Below are 24,449 nucleotides of genomic sequence, written 5' to 3'. Positions count from 1 at the left end.
TTTTTAGTAGAGACGGGGTTTCACCATGTTAGCCAGGATGGTCTCGATCTCCTGACCTTGTGATCCGCCCGCCTCAGCCTCCCAAAGTGCTGGGATTACAGGCGTGAGCCACCGTGCCCAGCCAGATGATGAATCTTATTGCTCTATCTAAATTTCTAATCACGAAGACTCCCAAGGAGAAGACTCCACTAAGTCACCCTTTGGCATTTTATATGATTTATTTTATTTAATTCTCACTTCAACTCTTCAGGGAAGGTACTATTATTATCCCCAAAACATGGATGAGGGAATGGAGGCTGATAAGGTTTGGCTGTGTCCCCACCCACCCAAATCTCATCTTGAATTACAGTGCCCATAATCCCCACATGTTGTGGGAGGGACAAGGTGGAGGTAATAGAATCATGGGGGCAGTTACCTCTATGCTTTTCACCTGATAGTGAGTGAGTTCTCACAAGATCTGATGGTTTTATAAGGGCCTTTCCCCCAGTTTCGCTCATTCTTCTTCTTCTGGCCACTAAGTGAAGAAGGACATATTTGCTTCCCCTTCTACCACGATTTTAAGTTTCCTGAGGCCTCCCCAGCCATGCTGAACTGTGAGTCAATTAGACCTCTTTCCTTTATAAATTACCCAGTTTTGGGTATGTCCTTATTAGCAGCATGAGAACAGACTAACACAGAGGCTTTGAGAATTTGTATGATTTTTCGAAAGGCAGAATTACCCAATGGCAGAGCCAGGACATGAATCCAGGAGTGACTAATCACAAATTTGTGCTCTGTGCTGAAATAGTATGCCAGCCTCCTTCTCCCTACCAAGTTCACCCATTTTTTCCTACTCTAATTTTTCCTTTTGCCTGGATGTCCTTATCTACTTATTAAAAATTAAGTTGTATCTTGTTATATCTTTTTAGCCAATTTAAGCCCTTTGCAGAAAGAGAAGTATATATGCTTTTTTTTTTTTTTTTTTTTTTAAAGCCAAGTGTCTTTTTCAAGGTTATCTGAAGAGAAAGTGTGCTGGTTATGCACACTCCAGATTCTGGAGTCCTATAAGCTGGAGATTAACTTCTGGCTCTCTGTCGTATTAGCTGAGTGATCTATGGTAAAGTTTAAAACTTCAATGTCCTTGCCTGTGAAATAGTGAGGTTATTATTACTCATCTCATGGGATTGTTTTAAGATTAAACACAATAATGCCTCTAAAGTGCTTCGAGTTCTGCCCTTTTCATGGAAGGCTCCTGATAACGGTTTGGATCTGTGCTCCCTCCCGAATCTCATGTTGAAATGTAATACCCAGTGTTGAAGGTGGGGCCTGGTGAGAGGTGATTGGATCGTGGGGGCAGTTTCTCATGATTTAACACCATGCCCCTTGGTGCTATCGTCATGGCAGTGAGTTCTCATGAGATCTGGTTGTTTAAAAGTGTGTAGCACCTCCCCTCCCCCTTCTCCCTCTTCCTCCTGCTTTGGCCGTGTGAGATGCCTCACTACCCCTTTCCCTTCCACCATGATTGGAGGCTTTCTGAGGCTTTCACAGAAGCAGAAGCCACTAGGCTTCCTATACAGCCTGCAGAACTATAAACAAATTAAAATTCTTTTCTTTATAAATTATCCAGTCTCAGGTATTTCTTTATAGCAGTGCAAGAATGAATTAATATAGCTCCTGATAAAAATTTCCATTGTTTTTTATGCTTACAGGCAAACAAGATAGTCAGTAAACAGTGTACTAAACTGGGAAAATCAGCCCTGCTTCATTCTAATTTCCACTATAGCTAAGTAATTTCATTTTAATCAATTTTTAAGGCACCAAAATGAGACAACCATTTTTCCAGGTTGAGTGGATTCTTTTTTAATTTTTAATTTTTGTTTTTTGAGACAGAGTCTTTCTCTGTCACCCAGGCTGGAGTGCAGTGGCGCAATCTCAGATTACTGCAACCTCCGCCTCCCGTGTTCAAGTGATTCTCCTGCCTCAGCCTCCTGAGTGGCTGGAGCTACAGGTGCGTGCTACCAAGCCCAGCTAATTTTTTTTGTGTATTTTTAGTAGAGACGGGGTTTCACTGTGTTAGCCAGGATGGTCTTGATCTCCTGACCTCGTGATCCGCCTGCCTCGGCCTCCCAAAGTGCTGGGATTATAGGCGTGAGTCACCGCGCCCAGCAAGTGGATTCTTTAAAATTTATGTCGAAGATGGAAAGAACCAAGGTAGAAGTAACCTGGGTTCCAAGATTTTATTAAGTGCCACGTCAGCCTTGAACTCACTACCTCCGGGCTTCCTGTCCTGGTGAGGGAAATACATTATTATGTAGTTAAAGTAACTGCTATTTTGGTTTTACTCTTTCTTTTAGCCAAACCCATTTTAAACTAACACAGTGGAAACAATTGTGAGCAGGAAAAAGATTTTATGGATTCCAATTATGTTTCGCAATCTGCAAGTCAGCATGAACTGGAATGTCTATTTACTGCAGCTTTTTGTTTCCTAGTTATGATAGTGTTGTATGTCTGTAGGATAGAATAGTCTTTTAATTCATAGACAGCACTTATTTTATAGTCAAGAATTGATGGGATTGGGGATAAGCTAGGAAGCACAAATGCAATTTGCTTTTTATGATTTTATCTTATTTTCTATGAATATACATAATTTCCTAATCGTATATTTACACACACATATACACAAATAAATATAAATTTTTGGTTCCCAAATGTATCATTTCCCCAGTTATCAATTTTGTCTGAAATGTGGTGGGCCCTGAACTATGGGCCCATAGTTACCATATGGTAACCATGTGGTGGGCACAATCCTTTAAATTATATATTTCTCTTATTAACAATTGTTTTTACTGGCAATGAGGAAAAAAATGTGGTACTGGGTTTTTAAAAGACTTCTACAGAATTTTTTTTAAATGTTTGGGCTTTACCAAGAACTCATTAAAAAATTCAAATCCTTTTCCTTTCTGTGTATAGTTGAATGAACACACATACATGCCACAAAACAAAAACAAAGTTATCCTCACACACAGGATAGAAACCAAACCAAGTCCCAACACATGGCAAGATGATAGGCAGGGAAAAGGACACAGTAGCCACAAAGAGCTTTTTTCTTTTTGTCTTCTTTTACCTTCATTACTGTCATCCGGAGTAGTGTAGATGGAAGCCAGGGTAAATAAGGAAAAGATAACAAAAGCCAATAAAATGAATGCCATTTCCAAGTTGGTGTAGGGAAGCTCCATGAACCACCACCGAAAACTTCTTCACCTACAATAGGAATAAAACATGGGCTCAGCATACTCTAATCCAGAGAGAGCTTGCTCAGCAATGATTTATTTTAGAATTCAACATGTGTGAGATTTGCTAAAGCTTGTTAAAATACTTCTGTGTACCTGAAACAATGTATTTGGCAGTGGCAAGAATGGACTGTGCTCTTGTTGTTTTGAAATTTGGCATACAATTTCACTGTGTAGATTGGAAGAGAGCCTAGAAATCTGAATGGTAGAGTCAATTTACCTTTACACAGCTTTGTGAGTTTTTTGACACAACTCTGGGAATAAAGACAAGGTATGCTGACGTGCAATGAGCACTTAAACGGGGCCAGGCACTTGAAAAAGCTTGAGCTATTACCTCCTTTAATCCTCATAATAACTCTGTAAGTGAGGTACCAGTATTGTCTCCATTTCATAAATGAAGAAACTGAAGCACTAAGATGTAACTTACCTTAAGTTATAAATCTAGTATATGGTAGAGGTGAAATGCCAACTCTGGCAATCTGGTTATAGAATCCTCACTCTTAATCAATATACTATACTGACACTCGACTAACCAACTAACCAACCAACCAACCAACCAGCCAATCAATCCCAAACCCACCATAATGGTTAGGATCATGTTTTGCAAAAGCATTATGTGGATTGATTGGAGAGGAGTTTTTTTTTTTTTATACTTTAAGTTTTAGGGTACATGTGCACAACGTGCAGGTTTGTTACATATGTATACATGTGCCATGTTGGTGTGCTGCACCCATTAACTCGTCATTTAACGTTAGGTATATCTCCTAATGCTATCCTTCCCCCCTCCCCCCACCCCACAACAGGCCCCGGTGTGTGATGTGCCCTTTCCTGTGTCCATGTGTTCTCATTGTTCAATTCCCACCTATGGGTGAGAACGTGTGGTGTTTGGTTTTTTTGTCCTTGCGATAGTTTGCTGAGAATGATGGTTTCCAGCTTCATCCATGTCCCTACAAAGGACATGAACTCATCATTTTTTATGGGAGAGGAGTTTTTATGTTAGGTGGTAGAGGATACAATGGGTTAAGCAAAGGATAATAGAAAGAATTTAACGTCAAGATGAGAGCTTAGTCTTTTTTCAAATGATATTAGAAGATGAATATAAGGTCCTTAGTAGTACGGAGACATGATGAAGCAGTATTTTGCAAATATTAATGGCATCTCCATGTACAGGAGAGAATGAAGGAAGAGAATGGTAACTGGAAAAAACTCAGAGTGAGTTTTAGCTCTGTGTCAGGATTTTAGCAGGAAGGATAGAGAGGAAGGGATAAAACTCAGAGCCGATTTGATGGAAGGGCAGAAGGATCTTGGTAGCTTGTTGGCCATATGGGGTGCAGAGGGTGCCCCAACATTAAAATGAAGTTCAGGGAGAAAGAGGGGAGACAAAGATCACTGGGAAAAAGAGGCCCCCAGAATCATGTGTGAAATCGGTGGTAGAGAATATTAATTCCTCAAACTTCATTGTGGTTAGTAGAGATGCTGATGCACTCTCACATATTCGGCCATTCATCAATATTTGGAAAATGAATTGATCAAGCTTCTGCTTCTTCAGAGAATATGAAGACTATTAACTCTGCTAAAGCAGCTCAGAGAATACCGTTATTTTTACCGTCAGTTTTCTGTGAGGACTCTTTCTTGAAGAAAAAATAAAAATAAAAACAGAAAAATTTGTGCCATCTAGTGGTTTTTAAGTGCTATAGGTCGGAGAAAGAAGGATGAATTACCCACACTCTCTAAAGATGTTTCATTATACATATGTAGTACCCTGTGCTCATGCAAAATGGTTTCTCCTATTCTCCAGTTTTGTCCTACGCCTAGAATATCAACAGATTTTAAGGTAGTTGTCTTTGAGAGGAGGCAGCTGTTAATGTTTTCTGGACACAGAGCTCATGTGTGGTGAGTTCCTGCCTCCTTCCCTTCCTCTGGCAACCTGGTTACAGAATCCTCACTTTTTTTTTTTTTTTTTTTTTTTTTTTGAGATGGACTGTTGCTCTGTCGCCCAGGCTGGAGTGCAGTGGTGTGATTTCGGCTCACTGCAACCTCTGCCTCACGGGTTCAAGCAGTTCTCTGCCTCAGCTTCCTGAGTAGCTCCTTCCTTCCTCTCTCTCTCTCTTTCCCTCTCTTTCTTTCTCTTCTTTCTCTTTTCTTTTCTTTTCTTTTTTTTTTGTGACAAAGTCTTGCTTTGTTGCCCAGGCTGGAGAGCAATGGCATGATAACAGTTCACTGCAGCCTCAGCCTTTTGGGCTCAAGCAATCCTCTCATTTCAGCCTCCAGAATAGCTGGGGGCTACAGGCATGCACTGTTACGCCCAGCGAATTTTTTGATTTTTTTCGTAGAGACAAGGTCTCATTATGTTGCCCAGGCTGGTCTCAAACTCCTGGGTTCAAGCAATCACCCACCTTGCCTCCCAAAGTGCTGAGATTACAGGCATAGCTACCGCATCTGGCCCTGTGATGAGTTATTTCTAGCTCACTACCCTAGATGCTGTCATTCTAGGCAAATAAACGCAAAATAATGGTCTTTGAATTGTCAGTAGAAATTGAAAGCTGGGGGAAAAGACATAGTGGGATAATAGATATTGTCAGACATCTATGATTATGGAACTTGGAACCTGACTACCTTCTTGTCAAATGCTCAGGGCACAGAGCCCTTGACCAGGAGCTCTCCACAACTATGCCCTAAATTCAAGAAGAGGTGATTTCCGCATAAATAAACCAGCCAAGAGTTATTTTCTAAATGCAAAGATGATGCTTCTGGTGCCTACACTGTTCCCATTCTTGCGTATCCTTGATGGAGCATCTGAAGAACAGCTGGTTGTACAGCCTGCATTTCTTCCTGGGTTGTGTATCTGTAGTCTGTTCTCTGGACATTTTCTCCATCTCAGCTTACTTGGTGCAAAAATGTATCACTTGTTCCCCACAGCTTCTCTAAGGGTTAGGACCAACTGAAATTATTATCTAGTAACAGATAGTAGGTAAATCATATTATTTTTGTATGATAAAAATTACCGTAACTCCTTTTATCATATATTCTATCACATTTAAGCTTATCTAAGCTTAGTTAAGTTAAATCATTTACTAGTGACTAAAGCATGGTTACCTTGATATGTCATTATTTCTTAGATAATTTAGGAAACAGATTAAATTCAGATGGTCATTAGACTATCCCGACCCTACCATTCTGTATTCCTGCTATCCTTTAGCATCGCGAAGGGAATGATCTTTATAAATGTAAATCAGATCCACTCCTCTTCTACTTAACTAGCCAATGGCTTCCCTTGGAATAAAATTCAAACTCCCAGTTCTTCCCTACTAGGCCCCCATCACCTACCCCACATCCTGTCTGATGGTAGCATGTGTGACAGTTTGCATGCTCCTTCACTGACCTTGCTTGTGTTCCTTGCCCTGCTAAGCTCATCCTGTCTTCCTCCTGCCTGAGAATCTCCTCTACATTCTCATTGTCTACTTTCTCTGTGTCTTCTCTTCAGTTCAAGCACCACCTCCCCACAGAGGCATTTCTTGACTTCTAATCTAAGCCAGGTTCTCAGCAGTTTTATTTTCATCACAGCTATTCTCCATTGCATTTTTCTTCTTTTTTTTTTTTGAGATGGAGTCTCACTCTGTCACCAGGCTGGAGTGCAGTGGCACTATCTCAGCTCACTACAACCTCCGCTTCCCGGGTTCAAGCGATTCTCCTGCCTCAGTCCCCCGAGTAGCTGGGACTACAGGTGTGTGCCACCACGCCTGGCTAATTTTTTGTATTTTTAGTAGAGATGGGGTTTCACCATGTTGGCCAGGATGATCTCAATTTCCTGACCTCGTGATCCGCCTGCCTCAGCCTCCCAAAGTGCTGGGATTACAGACGTGAGCCACCGTGCCTGGCTACATTTTTTTGTTATTGTTTGTCTGTCTTTCCCCATTAAAGTTCTATGAAAGCAGTCTGCTTTGTTTATCTCCATACCTATAGGGCTTAGAAAAATGACGGGCATATAGTACATTTTCCCATAAGTATTCATTGAGTGACCATAAATGAGTGGATGCAAGCAGCACCGAAGGAGGCAAGTTGATGCAAAAATCTGAATTTCACAGCTGTGAATGGAAACTCTGGATTGAAGATGTATTTGGAAATCTCAGCGGCATCAAGCACTCTATTACTTGAGAAAATCCCACCCAGAGGACAAGAAGTATATTTTGAAAATGGCTTTAAGGTTTCCATAAAACAGGCAGCATGGTTGGGATTGATGGTTTTTCTTGCTGCTGTTATTGCCCTCACGGGGGAGATGTGTTTCTTTTCTTTTGTTACTTTATTTTTCTGTCTCATGGCTGCTGACCGAGCTCACTGCTCTCTTTGTGCACCATCCATTCATTCTCTTGCGGCTCCCTTGAGTGCTGTTATGATTGCTCGGGGACAGCATGGAACATGCTCTTCTTATTGAGTCTCCTTCCTATTGTAGATGCTGTGTGCATGCATCAAGGGCCAAAGGGACTAGGTAAAATGACTGCCTTCATCTAAAGACAAATCTGCCAGAGTAAAAATAAAGGGCTTATTTACAGGAAGTAAATGCACTTTTCTGGGCAGTGGGAATTTAGTGTTTTGAATTCTTACAGCCTGCTACATTAGAAAACTATGGGCTGAAAAAAATCTGTGAGATACTGCAGTGCCCACTCCCCCCTTGCCTTCAAAGGCCTTGTGGAAAAAGTCTAAAGGCTACTAACCAACGTGCATGCCACTTCTGTTGCTTCCTGGATTTATCTGCCTTTTTTTTTTTTTTCTGAGACAAAGTATCCCTTCCTTCTTTAAAAATTCTGAACAAGACTCACCTGCTGCATTGAATGCTTATCTAATTTAAATAATCTGAAACCAGTGGCACTTTTTTCCGTTTTATCTGTAGGAGGGTGGTTCTGTCATGGTGTAAATCCTGTCTACTAAACAAAGCCTTGAATTATCCCGTCCATCTGTGAAATGCCAACAACGCTCATTAGTCTCTGCATATGGTTTCTGAATTACATATTCACCTTGAAGGCTCATACAGGCAGAAAACTGTTTTTCTTATTTACTCCCTGACACCAAGTACTTGGCAAATCACGCTTGCTGAATGACAAGTGATGTGTCCCAGCTCCTGTCAATGCTGTTCCTACTTGACATTTCAACCTGCTACATGTCTCTTTGATTTTCTCAATCTTTCTTTTTGGATGGATCCTCTATCATGTTGCCTTCCTCTGTTTCTTTGGGCAACTCCATGTCTCAAGTCTTCTTCTGGTCAAACTCTGAACAAAAAGCCATCTTGTCCTTGAGAACTTTCCTCCAAATAAAATTTCAGGTTTGGAAAGAAAATCAAAAATCACCTTGTCCAGACACCATACAATGATTGAATTTTCCCTAAACTGTTTTGGTGAAATAGATGGCCAGCCTGAATTCCTCTAGTGATGAGGAACTCACTGTCATTGGAGGCAATCTGTTTAATCTCTGGATAACCCTGCTCTTTAGAAAACTCTATATCAGCTAAAATTCTGTTCTTTTTAACTATTACCATGTGATTCCTAAATACAGAACTAAAAAGTTCTCCTTTTATGAGAGGGGTCCTCAAATATTTGAAGACCAGGAATTTGTCATGTTGCCTGGGCTTTCTTTCCTTTGTCTAGACAAATATTCTTCTTATGACATAATTCTGTGTCCTTTGTCCCTTTTGATTTCTCTCCTTTACTTCCAAATCCCTCTAAAGTGGAGTAACCAAGCTGAAGGCAATATTTTGAATTAGGTTGACTGGATTCCAGTAAGGCAACAACAGCACCCACCACATTTTTTTCTATTTTGTTTCTTTTTTTTTTTTTTGAGATGGAGTCTCGCTCTGTTGCCAGGCTGTAGTGCAGTGGCGCGATCTTGGCTCACTGCAACCTCTGCCTCCCGGGTTCAAGCAATTCTCCTGCCTCAGCCTCCCGAGTAGCTGGGACTACAGGCACACGCCACCACGCTCAGCTAATTTTTGTATTTTTAGTAGAGACAGGATTTCACCATGTTGGCCAGGATGGTCTTGATCTCTTGACCTCATGATCTGCCCGCCTCGGCCTCCCAAAGTGCTGAGATTACAGGTGTGAGCTACTGTGCCCTGCCACACCTACCACATTTTAACTCAATGGTCTGCCAATGGTCTGGTTGCCAGTCAGACCTCATTTAAAAAAACATATAGGGCAATCCATGCCTCCAATGATAGTGAGTTCCTCATCACTAGAGGAATTCAGGCTGGACAGCTATTTGACCAAAACAGCTTAGGGAAAATTCAACAATTGTTAGTTTTCAATTTATTTAATATCACTTTCTGAGTTTCTAAAGGATGATTTAAAAATTACAGTTATTAATTTTTGTGATTATAAATATACTATTATAAATAATATGTTGAAGAATTTTGGAAACTAAAGATAGATATAGCACTTCCTATCTACTGTTATTTTTCTTATCTCACAGAATGTTTGAAGATTCCTTTGGCTTTATGTCAACCACAAGGTTTTTTCCTCCCAATTTTATTGAGGTATAATTGGCAAATAAAAATTGTATACAGTTAGGGTGTACAACTTGATTTTTTCATATATACACACACCCACTAGGTTAATAAGCAGGTATTCTATGCCTTCTTTTAAATCTTTGGCAAAAACATTGCCTGAAACAAGGTTATCTTTTCCATAAGAACAAGCTAAATGTACTGTGATTGTTGAATTTGCTTAATCTGTAAGCTTAGAAGACTGATTTTTAGAGTTTTAGGGAGGATCACATGTGAAATAAAGAACTTTGAACAGTGTCTGGCATTTGGTGAATGCTCAATCATACAGTCATTGAGATTCATCCCCCTTTCTGTGTCACTAGAAATTCTGAAGTTTAATTCACTATTGCAGATTTATTCTTTAAAAAGTTTTTTTCTTTAATTTTAGCCTGAATTTCTATTTGGTTCATTTTTAAAAATTCCGAGATGTAAAATGTCTTTTAAAAGACATTCTCATCCTTCCTGATGTACACTTTAGTTTTCAATTTATTTAATAACACTTTCTGAGTTTCTAAAGGATGATTTAAAAATTCCAGTTATTTTTGTGATTATAGATAATATAACATGTTGAAGAATTTTGGAAACTAAAGAGAATAGGAAATAGGAAATAAAATCAGGGAAGGGTTTGTGTTTTTATTTTGATATTCTCATTTAATGAATTGAATTATTGAGGCAATGGGCATTTATAAGGTTGAAAGAAGCATTGCCAAATTTGCAAGTCTCTAAGGTATAGGTTTACTAAAGTTCTTTTCCCCTTCATAAGGGTATATACACTGTATATAATGTTGTGAATAACTTTCATTTTTTTCTTTATGCCTTTTGTCTTTAACTAGATATTCATCCCCTAAGCAAAACAATTAGAATTCTTTTGTGCTTGAAAAATATCAGATCTCCAAAGTCACTTTAACTTGGAGTCATTAGAGCTTTATTTTTGCCCAAGGAGAGCATGAATTCAGGTATCTTTAGGTTTTCCCCTTTGCATGTTCTTCAAAGCGTTTCATTCTTCTAGGCAGAGTGGAATCACATAAACTCACCCACAACTGTGTAGCTCCGATGCTTTCAATATGATAGATGAAGTGTGCACTGAATATAAGCAAATGTTCTGTACATTGTTTTATAGCAGCATTGTGGGCTCTGATTAGATACTGAATACTTTCTTTCTTTTTTTTTCTTTTTCTTTTTCTTTTTTTTTTTTTGAGACAGAGTCTTACTCTGTTGCCCTGGCTGGAGTGCAGTGGTGCGATCTTGGTTCACCGCAACCTCTGCTTCCTGGGTTCAAAATATATATATATATATTTTAGTATTTTTAGTAGAGATGGGGTTTCACCCTGTTGCCCAGGCTGGTCTTAAACTCTTGACCTCAAGTAATCTGCCTGCCTCGGCTTCCCGAAGTGCTGGGATTATAGGTGTGAGCCACCACGCCTGGCCAGATATTGAATACTTTCAATCATTTGATTGAATTAAACATTTATTCGATCATCTTGGTTGAATTAGATATTTGTTAAAATAGAAGAAGGCTTTACTTAGAACATTATACCTTATTCCCAATTCCTTGACTTTCTATTGATGTTAAGTATATCTCCAGTCTTTAGAATCCCTAAAATTTTGCAGAGATTATTCTGTTTTTGCCCATGCTTGTTATCCATTTAAAGGAAGATATATTTATAGTCCCCTTTCAGTCATAAGCTTCACACCCCAAAGTTCCTATTTAAAGTTGCAAGCAGTTTCCCATTTCACAACCACTAGACCCTGTAGAGTGAGCTCTGTGTGAGCTTTGGGGGTGGTGGCATGTGGAGAGGTGAGGTGACTCTTTCACATTTCTCCTCCCTCCTGCCGACATTGGCTGAGCTAGCAGGAGCTCTGGAAGTGGGAGGCAATGCAAAGCATCAGAGACCTGATTATTTATTTATTTATTTATTTTTTTGAGGTGGAGTCTTGCTCTGTCGCCCAGGCTAGAGTGCAGTGGCAGGATCTCGGCTCACTTCAACCTCCCCCTCCCGGGTTCAAGCACTTCTCTGCCTCAGCCTCCTGAGTAGATGGGATTACAGGCACTAGCCACCACACCTGGCTAATTTTTTTTTTTTTTTTTTTTTTGTATTTTTAGTAGAGATGGGGTTTCACCATCTTGGCCAGGTTGGTCTTGAACTCCTGACCTCGTGAGACACCCTCTTTGGCCTCCCAAAGTGCTGGGATTACAGGCGTGAGCCACAGTGCCCAGCCAGAGACCTTATTAAACTGAGTCTTATGAACAGGGTGGAGATTACCTGTTGCAATCCAGGTATAACTATGAAGGTGGGCCACTGGGCTGCTGGACAGTAGAATTGACCCAACTCTTTGCAACTACAGACTCTACTGTAGGCATGAGGAATTGACTGTGGCTTCTTTTATAATGTGAAACAGTGTTGTAATTTCTATTTTGCTAGGTTTCAAAGGGCAGAAACTGTAACTACCTCGCCAAGGTTCAAAGGTGATTTATGAATTTTTTTAAGATAAGGATGAATGACTCAGTAATAGAGTTAAGATGATTATGTAAAGAATAAAAATCAATTCAAGAAAATTGTTCTATTTGTTTCCTAGAACTCTTAAATTGTTGATTTACTTCTTCATAGTAGAAAGACTATTTCTCTGATAAAGTTATGCTATGGCATAAAGATAAATTATTAGTAAATCCTGTGATTTTCTTTTAAATGAAAAATTCACACTCAAATACTACTATATTTGAAAATATGGTTGGTTTCAAAATGGGAAGAATAACCAAGGCATTTAATTCTTTGGCTTAGAATGGCAATAAAATATTTATCATAGATGGGCAATTGGCTTTGAGAAAATATGTAATATTTCTAAACTTCAAGAAACTTAAGAGATTTCACTGGACAAAGATCTCATGCATCCTTGGACTTGTACATACTATTTCTCAAACTTAATGTGTTTAAAACAGAATTCCTTCTTTGTCTCACCCCCTTTATTTCCCTTTTCATTGACAGTAGCTCCATGTTTCTAGTTGTTCAGGATAAAATCCTCAAAGTCATCCTTGACTCCTATCTTTCTTTCACAGTTCATATCCTCTTCTTTCAAGAAATCCTATTGGCTTTATCTTTTTTTTTTTTTTAGGTGGAGTCTCACTCTTCTGTCCAGGCTGGAGCATAGTGGCGTTATCTCAGCTCACTGCAACCTCCACTTTCCAGGTTCCAGTGATCCTCCCACCTCAGCCTCCTGAATAGCTAGGATTACAGGTGCCCACCACCACACCTGGCTCATGTTTGTATTTTTTTTTTTTTTAGTAGAGTTGGGGTTTCACCATGTTGGCCAGGCTGGTCTTGAACTCCTGACCTCAAGTGATCCACCCGCCTTGGCCTCCCAAAGTGCTGGGATTACAAGCATGAGCCACCAGGCCTGGCCCCTATTGGCTTTATCTTCAACATACATTCAGAATCCCACCACTTCCATTGCAACCACCCTGATTTGAAGCACTACTACTCACAAGGTTTAATGAAATAGGGTCTTAACTGATCTCTCAATTTCTCCCTTTGCTTTTCTTTCTACCCTTAAGACAGCATTTTAAGATTGTAAGGCACACTACATTGCCTATCTGGTCAACACTCTATTATGGCTCCTATTTCACTCAGATTAAAAGCCAGTGTCCTTGCAAATGTCCTGTTGGAAGACCCTAAATTATCTGGTCCTGCTTTGTCTCTGACTTTCTCTCCTACTTTCCTCCCCGTTATTTGCTCCATTCTAGGAGCACTATCCTCCTGGCTTTTGCTCCTTCACTCCAGGCATATTTCCACCAGAGGGCCTTTGTACTGGCTATTCTCTTTACCTGGAATGCGCTTCTCTGGAGACCTGAATGGCTTACCCTCTTACCTCCTTCAAGCCTTTGCTCAGACGTGTTACTTTCTCAGTGTGGTCTACTCTCACCATCATATTAAAAGTTGGAACTCCCCCCAGTCTCCTTAGCCTGCTTTGTTATATTTTTGCAAAGCAATTATTACCTTCTAATCTTTACTTATTTATTGTATTTATTGTTTAGTATAATAGAATTTAAGCTTCATGAGGGCGAGGATTTTTGTGTGTTTTGTTTGCTGAGCCTAGAACAGTGCTTGGAATAGTACCTGGCTAGATATTTAGCCAGGAGGAGCTCAATTAGTATTTAACAATATGATTCAGTGAATGAATGAATGAATGAATGAAGATCTAATGAAGTGGATACAGATTTGCCTGGTGGAATGATACCTCATTGATAGGGATATCTTTAGGTCACTATAAAAATAAATTTGATAGGGAGTTTAGTTAAATGGAAAAAGCTTACCCGTTCGAGTCATACCTGACTCTAGCCCCTGGCACTTACAGATAATAGTTTTTGTATTTTTGACATAAGAATAATATCTATTCTCAGGGTTGTTGTGAGGATTAAATTAATTAACATATGTAACATACCAAATAAAGTAACCGATACATTGTAGGACCTCACAAAATGATAGCTATTATTATTAGCAGTCTCCTTTTCCATGGAAAGATTGTGAGGAGCTCTCACAAGATGAGTGCATTCTATCAAACACTTAAGGAAAAAAAAGTTTACATAAAATCAGAAAATAGAGGCAGAGGAAATAATTCCTAATCATTTTATGAGGCCTGGATTAGTTCTGATATCCAAAACTGGTAGACATTACAAAAACAATAACAAAAGTAAATTGCGGACTAATATTCTTAACGTACATAAACACAAAAATCCTAATAAGATGATAGCAAATGAAATCCAGCAATGTACATAAAAGGATACTATAATGAGTAAGCAGGGTTTATCCCAGGGTCGGCTTAACATTTGGAATTCAATCACTGTAATGTTCTCTATTAACAGAATAAAGCAGAAAAACTACATGTATGAGGCAGGGCGCGGTGGCTCATGCCTGTAATCCTAGCACTTTGGGAGGCTGAGGCGGGCAGATCACGAGGTCAGGAGATCGAGACCATCCTGGCTAACACGGTGAAACCCAGTCTCTACTAAAAATAAAAAAAAATAAAAAAAAAAAAAATTAGCCGGGCGTGGTGGCGGGCGCCTGTAGTCCCAGCTATGCTGGAGGCTGAGGCAGGAGAATGGCGTGAACCCGGGAGGCGGAGCTTGCAGTCAGCTGAGATCGCGTCACTGCAGTCTAGCCTAGGGGACAGAGCGAGACTCCGTCTCAAAAAAAAAAAAAAAAAAAAAAAAGAAAAACTACATATATGGTCATTTCCATAAATACTGACAAGGTATTTGAAAAAAATTAACACTCTTCATGATAAAAATGCCCAGAAAGTTGGGAATGATCTTCCTCAATTTAATAAAGGACATGTATGAAAAACTTAGAGCTAACACCATACTTAAAGGTGGACTATTGAATCCTTTGCCCCTAAGCAACAGTATTTACTTCAGTCATTTCTATCCAACTTATACTGAAGGCTTTAGCCAATGCAATAAAGTTAGAAATAAAAATTTAAAAGCCTAAAGATCACAACTTAATAAGTAAAACAAACTCTATTTTTAGATGATATGATTGTTTATGTAAAAAATCCTAAGAATTTTACAAGGTAACTACTAGAATTTAGTAACATCTTAGGATATAAAGTCAATATTGAAAAACCAATTGCGTTTCTATATATTGGCCTCAATAATTGTGAAATAAAACATAACAATTATATTTTAAATAGAATTCAATAATTTAAAAATAAATTAACAAAAATAGAGAAGATGTATACGCTTAAAACTACAAAACACTGCTGAGAGAAATAAAATATCTAAATAAATTGAGAGATATACCATATTTTATGGATTGGAAGACTCAATATTGTTAAGCTTCCCAGATTAACCTATAAATCCAAGGCAATTATAGTCATAATCTTATCATGCTTTTTTGTAGAAATTGACAAGCTGATCCTAAACTTTCTAAGGAAATGCAAAGGCTGCACCTAAACTTTTGAGAAAGAACAAAGTAGGAGGACTCATACTACCTGACTTCAAGACTTACTATAAAACTTTAGTAATCAAAAGAGTGTAGTATTTGTGTAAGTGGTGACAAATAGATTAATAGCACTAAACAAAGGGTTCAAAGTTAAGATCGACCCTTTATGACATTTGATTTCCTACAAAGCTCCAAAGCAATTCAGTAATGAAAAGAAAATGTTTTTTTGAAAACGGTGGAACGATGAGACATTTATAAGAAAAAAAAAGGAACTTCTATTTCTGCTTCAGCAACATATGAAAAATAAATTCAACATAGTCTTAGAACTGAATGTAAAAGCTAAAACAGTAAGACTTCTAAAAAAATGCATAGTGGAGTGTCTTTACAACTTAATGGTAAAAAAAAGACTTTTTAAGATACGACATGAAAATTAATAGCCAAACAAAAATTTGTAATTAGACTTTTCATCATAATTTAAAGCTAGTGCTCATCAAAATGCATCATTAACAAAATGAGTAGGCAAGGCTCAGATTGGGGAGAATATTAACAAAATGCATATTTGACGAAGAACTTGTATCAGCAATACATACTTATGAAAACTCCAACTCAATAACAAAAAGACAATCCAAGTTTTAAAAAAATGGCCCAAATATTTGAATGGATATTTCACAAAGGAACATATGCAAATGACCAATAAACCTAAGAGAAAATGCTTAACAACATTCATCATCAGACACATGCAAATAAAATCACAATAAGATAGCATTGCCTAGCCACTAACATAGCTAAAATCAAAGCCAAAACCCTAAGATTGGCAAAGATGTGTAGTAACTTAAATGCTCATACAATGTTAGGGTGTTAAAATGATACATTTCCTTTGAAAAAAATCTCTGGAAGTCTTTTATAAAATAAACTATAACTACAGTATGACCTAGAAGTTCCACTTCTAGGTATTTACACAACAGACTGAAAACACATGTTCAGAGAAACACTTATCTCCCATAGCAGGCTTATTCATACTAGCCAAGAATTGGACAAAACTCAGGCATCCATTGACAAGAGAATGGATACACAAATTACATATTTATATAGTGGAATCCTACTCAACATTAAAAAGAACGATTTTGTGATACATACAAGACAAATGAATCTGAAGAAAACATTGAACATACATACTATGTAGAGAGGAAGATTGTTTACATCTGGAGGCAGGGGTAGAACTTGATTAGGTAGAAGGAAAGAGCATTCTAGATCTGGAGCCATATTGATGTTCTCTATATCTTTTTATTTGTTTATATATATATATTTTTTTGAGACAGAGTCTCTCTCTGTCCCCCAGTCTCGAGTGCAGTGATGTGATCTCGCCTCACTGCAAGCTCCGCCTCCCAGGTTCATGCCATTCTCCTACCTCAGCCTCCTGAGTAGCTGGGACTACAGGCGCCCACCACCACACCTGGCTAATTTTTTTTGTATTTTTAGTAGAGACGGTGTTTCACCATGTTAGCCAGGATGGTCTCGATCTCCTGACCTTGTGATCCGCCTGCCCCAGCCTCCCAAAGTGCTGGGATTACAGGCGTGAGCCACCGCACCCGGCCTATTATTACTTTTTAAAGTTTCCTTTTTAAAGAAATTTTACTTTAAGTTCTGGGATACATGTGCAGAGATGTTCTCTATATCTTGACGGGGGTTTGGATTACATAGATGTACATATCCATTAAAATTCATTGAATCATAACACTAATGATTTGTGCATTTCACTCTAATTGAATTTTATCTCAAGAAAATAGTTAAACAAGTATTGACTTCTAGTTAGTGATATAGTTTCCTAAATGTTTAGGGGTAAAGTTTACTGAGGTCTTCAACTTTAAAAGGTATCATAAAAATAAAGAAGGTGAATCAGTGGGCGTACAGAGAGATGACAATATGTAAAGAAGCCAATATAGCAAAATGCTAATTGTACAATCTACATGGAAGGCATTTGGATGTTCATGATACAATTATTTCAATTTTTCTCTATGTTTGAACAATTTTCATAACAACGTGTTGGGAACTAAAAGGCTTTGCTACTACTGCATTCCAAAGAATTTTTTAAATTGTTGATGATGTAATTGCTAGTCTCTGTCCCACCAGAGACTGGTGTGAGACTGGGTGTGTTTTTTATATTTTATCACATGGGACAAAAGGCAAATCAATAACATCAGTTTCATTCAATTTCAATTTTCAGGCATATCCCATAATATTTCAGCTCAGATTTGCAGGTTGAATATCTAGAACAACACAATGCTGGCCACAGATTTCCCTCCCCTCCCCTCCCCTCTCCTCCTCTCCTCTCCCTCCCTTCCCCTCTCCTCCCCTCTCCTTTCCTCTCCTTTCCTTTCTGTTTGAGACAGAGTCTCCCTCTGTAGCCCAGGCTGGAGTGCAGTGGTGTGGTCTCAGTTCATGGCAACCTCCGCCTCCTGGGCTCAAGTGATTCTCCTGCCTCAGCCTCCTGAGTAGCTGGGATTACAGGCACACACCACTGTGTCCAGCTAATTTTTGCATTTTTAGTAGAGACAGAGTTTCACCGTTTTGGCCAGGCTGGTCTTAAACTCCTGACCTCAAGTGATCTGCCTGCCTTGGCCTCCCAAAGTACTGGGATTACAGGCATGAGCCACCGTGCCCGGCTGTGGCTGTGGATGATAGAAAAATATTTCTAATTAAATTAAATCATATGACTTCACTCAGTTCTTATACTTTTCTACTGCTGAAAATATGGTACCATATTTTGGTGAAAGCAAGAAATAATTTCAAAGGAAATATTTTTAAGGGATGTAGTTAAATAATTATTTATTTTAAGTTTAAGGCTAAAAGCAGATAAATGACAGTATTTCCTCCTGAGTATTTCTAAAGGTTTTTAATAACATAAATCTGATGATAGAAAAATATTTCTATCATACTCAGGAGGAAATACTGTCATTTATCTGCTTTTAACCTTAAACTTAAAATAAATAATTATTTAACTACATCCCTTAAAAATATTTCCCTTGAAATTATTGCTTGCTTTCACCAAAATATGGTACCATATTTTCAGCCGTAGAAAAGTATAAGAACTGAGTGAAATCATATGATTTAATTTAATTTGGTTAATTCTACCTTGGAATTAAATAAAAATACATATCTTCTGGCTTTGGAAAAAAACAAAACTAGGACAAATAACCCAAACATAGCAAAAGAGAAGAAAAATATTCTGAGGGGGAGTTGTTCTACAAAACAGAAAATTTTCCTTCCCTCTTTAGCCATTTTTTTAAAGTAAAAAAAAAAAAAAAACACCTCCAGGAAGGAACAATAAGTAAAATTTCTTAGCTGTGGCAGTTAAATATTACATTTCTAGTCCATATGAATTAGTAAAAAAAAAAAAAAAAGAGAGAGAGTTTTGAGGTAAATAGAATAGGGGATTTATAAAAACTTACCAGAAGCATTCCTGTCCCTGAGAGTGGCTAGGAAGGAACGCGTGAGTCTGATTCAAACAGAGTCTTCAGTGTCTTGGGATTCGGGACTGAATGGCCTGTGTCTGTTAATGAACATTTTCACTGAACGCTACCAGGCCATGAAAATGTAGGCACTTCCTGATGCCACTTCACTAACCAAGGCTTACTAATGTCTTAGCTGGAGTTTTAATCAGGACTTGACTAAGAGGAATCTGTACCTCTAAAAAAGAAAATCTTCCCTTGTGAAGGATCAAGAAGGAAACAGGAAACTGTAATGAAACGTAGTTATTTACTTTTTCTGTCACCCAACCATCTGTAAATACCACTACTTACACAGTTCTGAGCAAACAAAGATTGTGCTTTGGCTGACAGTCAAGAAATTCAACAGATGGTTTATAGGAGTGACGTGTCTGAACATAGGTCAATTTCTATAGTATTCTTTAATGTCTTTAATGATAGCAGGCAAGCCAAACACGAGAGTTTGATAAACAATTAACTTTTCAACCACAGTTTATCTTGGGACTTCACAGCTACTTGTCAGCTTTTGTCTTTGTTTTTTTTTTTTTGAGATGGACCCTCACTCTGTCACCCAGGATGGAGTGCAGTGGCATGATCTCAGCTCACTGCAACCTCCGCCTCCTGGGTTCACGCCATTCTCCTGCCTCAGCCTCCTGAGTAGCTGGGACTACAGGTGCCCGCCACCATGCCTGGCTAATTTTTTGTATTTTCAGTAGAGACAGGGTTTCACCATGATAGCCAGGACAGTCTCAACCTCCTGACCTCATGATCCACCCGCCTCAGCCTCCCAAAGTGCTGGGATTACAGGTGTGAGCCACTGTGCCTGGCCTTGTCTTGGTTTTTATTGTTGCCTATTAAGTGGCCCTTTTGCTGTTTACAATAAGGAGATCTTATTTCTTTGCTTATTTTTACTCATTATTTTTATTTTTAGTTTCTACTTTTAGTTCAGCTGGGAAAAATAAAATGGGAAAAAGTGAACTATCAGTAATGGTAAAGATGAAGGCTGAGGATGAATTCCACTTGGACCACTTGACCACTTGTTGCAGCACTGATGTCCAACTTTTGTCATTTTTTTTTTTTTTTTTTGAGACAGAGTCTCACTCTGTTGCCCAGGCTGGAGTGTAGTGGTATTAGGGGAACCCACCCCCAATATTTCAACGTAGGTTCTTTCTATTTTCCATAAGTGTTGGCCAGCTAAGAAATAAAGAGAAAGATTACAAAGAGAGGAATTTTACAGCTGGGCCACTGGGGGTGACATCACATATCGGTAGGACCATGATGCCCACCTGAGCCTCAAACCAGCAAGTTTTTATCAAGGGTTTCAAAAGGGGAGGGGGTTTGAGAACAGAGAGTAGGTGAAAAGATCACATGCTTCAAAGGGCAAAAAGCAGAACAAAGATCACATGCTTCTGAGGGAACAGGACAAAAGGCAAAAGCAGAACTACTGATAAGGGTCTATGTTCAGTGATGCACTATTGTCTTGATAAACATCTTAAACAACAGAAAACAGGGTTTGAGAGCAGAGAACTGGTCTGACCACAAATTTACCAGGGCAGAGTTTTTCGCCACCCTAATAAGCCTGAGGGTACTGCAGGAGACCAGGGCATGTTTCAGTCCTTATCTCAACTGCATAAGACAGACATTCCCAGAGCAGCTGTTTATAGACCTCCCCCAAGGAATGCATTCCTTTCCCAGGGTATTGATATTAATATTTCTTGCTAGGAAAAGAATTTAGTGATATCTCTCCTACTTGCACATCCATTTATAGGCTCTCTGCAAGAAGAAAAATATGGCTCTTTTTGCCCAACCCCACAGGCAGTCAGACCTTATGGTTGTCTTCCCTTGTTCCCTAAAAATCGCTGTTATTCTGTTCTTTTTCAAGGTGCACTGATTTAATATTGTTCAAACATAGATGTTTTACAATCAATTTGTACAGTTAACATAATTATCACAGTGGTCCTGAGGTGATGTGCAGCCTCAGCTTATGAAGATAACAGGATTAAGAAACTAAAGACAGGCATAAGAAATTATAAAAGTATTATTTGGGAACTGATAAATGTCCATGAAATCTTCACAATTTATGTTCCTCTGCCGCGGGTCCAGCCAGTCCGTCCATTTGGGGTCCCTGACTTCACACATCTCTCCCTTTCTTTTTATATAAATGTGCTATGGTGATGAAGTCTTGTTTGTTCTCTCGGTTTTGACACAGGATTCTTTGACTGGTCCGCACACTAAAAACAAGCCGATTAAACAGAGAAACATGATTCCAAAATTTACTACAGTGGAGCCCCCAGTAGACTTAATCCAAGTCATGGGGTTTGGTCCAGAAAGACTTTCTGCCACCTGATCTAATGCCTCAGCTCCAGGCACAATGGATAAATGAGCTTGACAGGCTTCAAAAATTTGTTTCTTTAATTTAGTTATGTCCAAGGATAAATTATCTTCCCTACCCAGCAGGTGTCCTTTGACCATTTCCCATGAATGATCAGTGTTGTTGTAGGAATATGGTGTGATACAGAAATCAGAAGTATTCCAATCGCACTGCATTTGCATGCAATGTTTGAGACTCATTTGTTGATCTCCAAGCCAAATAACAGACTGTCTTAAATCATTAATTTGATTAGCTAATTTTTGATCAATGCCCTGTTGAGAATTCCACATTTGGGTGGAATTGGCTTGCCAATCATTAACAAAATGAGCCATTTGAATAGATTGGTGTAATGCCATTCCGGCAGTGGTGGCCAGTGCAGTGACTGTAATTAGGCCCATGATCACAGTGCTTAAAGTGAAAACAAATCTCTTAGATCTTCTGAGAATTCATTGTAACACTTCATTAATTAAATATACTGAGGGGGAAGATTCCCAAGGTCTGGGTAAAGTTACCAGTATCCAGATTCCTTCTTGAGCTCGAACCAACATTACACTTTTCCTGAAGTCAAAATGGGAGTTAACACAAGTGTATAAATGACAATTAATGCATAGGACAGTTTGGTTGTTTGTCCAAATTTTGATATTTCCCACTAACAGCATGTAAGGAGGCTTAACACAACTCTGTATAGGAATAGTCAGGTTGGAGGTTAACAAAGCAGAATGTTTGAATCTACGTTGATACTGAGGGAGAGGAGCGGCAGTGGCAATGCCCGATATTCTCTGCCGTAAAGGAGCAATCCGAGGTACCCGGGAACACCGAAGAGGTAGAGGGGCATACCTCGGTCGAGAAGAATTATCATAATGCCAATTGGAGTCCCATAAAGGGGGATCTGCATCAAAAAGAGGAAAAGGGTTCAAAGGGGATTTATCATAGGGTTCAGAATCATGGATGCGAGGGGCGGTAGTGGGGACAACAGACAGAAAAGTTTCCCCTTCTCATACTCGCAGTCCAGACATGGCAATAGCCAATTTCCAAAGTTCTGGGTGTTCTGGGCTCAGAATGGGGAATATCATACGAGGCCTTGGGCGGGTAATGCCCTTATCTTCCCATTTTAAGGGAAAGAACAAGCTGAAACTTCTATGCAAAGTAGGTTGATGATCCTTGTCCTCCCAATAAGAAATAAAATAAGTAGCCTCCAGGCATTCCCTTCTGCCAGAGGAGCAATTGTTTTTTAAATAGCCCTTTGGTGCCCAGTCTATTACTAAACCATATGAGTCATTTTTTAATACTGCTCCATGTGAGTTAACACAGTCTTCCCAAATTAAAGTTTTAGATGGGCCCTTAAAATTTTTAGGACATCGTTTTCCAACAGGTTTATATTGAAAGTATGGGGTATCTCCTATTACTTCCCTTTTCATTTGTCTTAAGGGAGAAAGGGAGAGGCTGGAGACCAAGTGTCCCTGTTCTCCTGTGGCTAATCTCTCTGGAAGATAAGCAGCTCAGACTTGAGTTTCTAGATGGATACAACCAGGTGCATGTCTGAGGCACAGAGGAGGGTATTTATAACCTATAGTAACATCAAATGCAGTGCCTTCTTCTCCTGGATGAGAGGGCAACAGTCATCTGTAGCTCCAGGCATCCACACACTATCATTAGTGTAGATTTCTGCAGGAGCATCCATCCAGGTGAGAGGTCGAATAAGTGGAGGAAAAGGCACATAAGCCCAATAAGAATAATTTTGTGTAGCAGGTAAATCAGTTTGAGGGGAAACCGGTGAGACAGTATAAGGAGGAGAATTATTAAATAAAACCTATTGTGAGCGAGATCCAGTGCTGAAGGAGGAAGAGAAGAACAGGGGGATGTTATTTTCAGGCTAATAGAAATGGTGAGATTTTTAGGTTCATAAGGAGAAAAAGAAAGGTAATTAGGGGAAGTGGGATTAGTTAGGGGGGTCTCCATTGCCATTAGGGAGGATTGAACCAGACCCATTTTGATTTGGCCTGCCAGTTTCTGAGGATCTTACCACGTATGAGGGTGGTCTCTGACGTGGACATCTTTTCTCTGTGGTTTTATTGTCAGCATTCACACGAAGTTTCAGTCTTCTAGTGGGCACCCAGACAGGGGATTGATGATCTCCTGGTGAAACACAAGCATACCCTCTTCCCCACATTATAATTGTTCCAGGTTCCCAGGTATTGGTTTGGGAGTTTTAAGAGTTATGTGAAATATTAATTTCAGCCCCCCATTGTGCCAGCAAATCTCTACCCAAAGATTAATGGGGATTGGTGTGATATAAGGCTGAATTGTACCCTTTCGACCATCAGGGCCAGTGCAAGGCAAGATAAATGTGCTCCGGTGAACTTCATCAGTTTTTCCAATCCCTACTAGTCCCATGTTAGTGGGATGTTTAAGTCAGGAGGAAGGCCATAAATTAGAGGAAATAATAGAAACATCAGCCCCAGTATCTACTAGACTCTCATACCTTTTTCCTTGAATGTGTATGATGCACGTGGGCAATTGTTTAGAAATTACATTAATCCAATAAGTGGCTTTTTTTTTTTTTTTTTTTTTTTTTTTTGCCACCGGAGCCCATCCCAGGGCCCCATGTCTTATCTCCTTTGTTTAAAACAATATTAGGTAGTAAAAGTAATTGAGCTTACTGGCCAGAATGGAAACAGGAATCTTGGCAGACACCGTAAGTTTAATCTCATCAGAGGAATCAGAATTAATGAGACCAGTATGAACTATGATACCTTTAGCGGAGGTGGATGCCCTACCTAACATCAGGCCCACCGAACCTTGAGGTAAAGGGCCAGTGACCCCCGTGGGGACAATTAAAGGCAAAGAATTAGGTAG

The 24,449-nt window shown here is 39.2% G+C and overlaps 1 protein-coding gene across 1 annotated transcript in view; it reads right to left on the bottom strand.

Moving 5' to 3' along the window:
* SMIM31 (small integral membrane protein 31) overlaps positions 1–20,901 on the bottom strand; it is a 51,439-nt gene extending 30,538 nt beyond the window's left edge. The window contains exons 1-2 of the mRNA XM_057302205.2: positions 19,187–20,901; positions 3,104–3,240 (exon numbers count right to left, since the gene is read on the bottom strand). Of these exons, the coding sequence (XP_057158188.2) occupies positions 3,104–3,215 (112 nt within the window). The 5' untranslated portion in view covers positions 3,216–3,240; positions 19,187–20,901. The remainder of the gene's footprint in view (positions 1–3,103; positions 3,241–19,186) is intronic.
* Positions 20,902–24,449: the final 3,548 nt, after the last annotated feature.

This window comes from Pan paniscus, chromosome 3 (assembly GCF_029289425.2).
Source record: "Pan paniscus chromosome 3, NHGRI_mPanPan1-v2.0_pri, whole genome shotgun sequence".
Classification (NCBI taxonomy): domain Eukaryota; kingdom Metazoa; phylum Chordata; class Mammalia; order Primates; family Hominidae; genus Pan; species Pan paniscus.
The sequence above is the reverse complement of the archived record's forward strand: the minus strand, read 5'-3'. Positions and strand labels throughout refer to the sequence as shown.